At 46.0% G+C, this 1,214-nt stretch overlaps 1 protein-coding gene across 1 annotated transcript in view; it reads right to left on the minus strand.

The window, feature by feature from the left end:
- Positions 1-518: 518 nt before the first annotated feature.
- The window catches only part of LOC139393667 (E3 ubiquitin-protein ligase RBBP6-like), a gene marked incomplete at its 3' end in the record, with an annotated part of 33,652 nt that continues 32,956 nt past the window's right edge, over positions 519-1,214 (minus strand). The window contains exons 8-10 of the mRNA XM_071142009.1: positions 979-1,214; positions 804-870; positions 519-634 (exon numbers count right to left, since the gene is read on the minus strand). The exon at positions 979-1,214 is cut by the window's right edge and continues 378 nt beyond it. Of these exons, the coding sequence (XP_070998110.1) occupies positions 519-634; positions 804-870; positions 979-1,214 (419 nt within the window). The remainder of the gene's footprint in view (positions 635-803; positions 871-978) is intronic.

Raw genomic sequence — 1,214 nt, forward strand, 5'->3', positions numbered from 1 at the left:
CTGTATTCTACAGTAACCCTGTTATGACCTCTATATTCTATAGTCCTGTATTCTACAGTAACCCTGTTATGACCTCTATATTCTATAGTCCTGTATTCTACAGTAACCCTGTTATGACCTCTATATTCTATAGTCCTGTATTCTACAGTAACCCTGTTATGACCTCTATATTCTATAGTCCTGTATTCTACAGTAACCCTGTTATGACCTCTATATTCTATAGTCCTGTATTCTACAGTAACCCTGTTATGACCTCTATATTCTATAGTAACCCTGTTATGACCTCTATATTCTATAGTCCTGTTATAACCACTATATTCTATAGTCCTGTTATAACCACTATATTCTATAGTCCTGTTATAACCACTATATTCTATAGTCCTGTATTCTACAGTAACCCTGTTATGACCTCTATATTCTATAGTCCTGTTATGACCTCTATATTCTATAGTCCTGTATTCTACAGTAACCCTGTTATGACCTCTATATTCTATAGTCCCGTGTGATCAGTGTCGTACCTGTCCCAAGGTGGTCTGGGTCCTCCTCTGTGGGAATGGGAGGGCTGTGGAGGTGGACCTGATGGGTGGGAGGGCCTTATGGGTGGAGGGTGACCAATCATAGGCATGTGGTATCCCTGGGAAACCAATCAGAGAGAAAGCTCAAGGAAATACACAGGAACATTTTAGGAAAATGCAAATAAGATAGTTTTTTTTTAAATGGGAATAGTGTGTATTAGAATCTACAGAGGCTACGACAGGTCATAAGAGCCCTATGTAGCCTCTAAGACAACTAGTGTGTCTCACCTGAGGTCCGCTGTCGGCTGATCTGATTGGTGGCTCTGACACCATGTAAGGCCCCGCCTCCATCTCACTGAGAGAGAGAAAAAAAACACCAATGAATCAGTCAGTTAATCAAATCAGTCAAATATCAACGGTTGAGATGTGTATCTGTGTGGCGTCCGTCGTCCCGGCAACTCACCCTGGCGGCGGTGGCTCGTTGTGATTGGCCAAGTGCCTTGGCTCCGCCCGGTGTGGTTCAGGGGCGGGGTCAGGAGAGATTGACACCTCAGGCGGTCCCATCGGTGGGGTCTGAATGGGCAGGCTTTGTGTCAGGGTGACAGGAGGAGTGAGGGAGGCTGGGGGGCGAGAGGCGTTGGCCAATAGGGGGTCCTGCTGGCGAGCGTTGGGCAATAGGGGGTCCTGCTGGCGAGCGTT

This window comes from Oncorhynchus clarkii, unplaced genomic scaffold, assembly GCF_045791955.1.
Source record: "Oncorhynchus clarkii lewisi isolate Uvic-CL-2024 unplaced genomic scaffold, UVic_Ocla_1.0 unplaced_contig_464_pilon_pilon, whole genome shotgun sequence".
Lineage (NCBI taxonomy): Eukaryota > Metazoa > Chordata > Actinopteri > Salmoniformes > Salmonidae > Oncorhynchus > Oncorhynchus clarkii.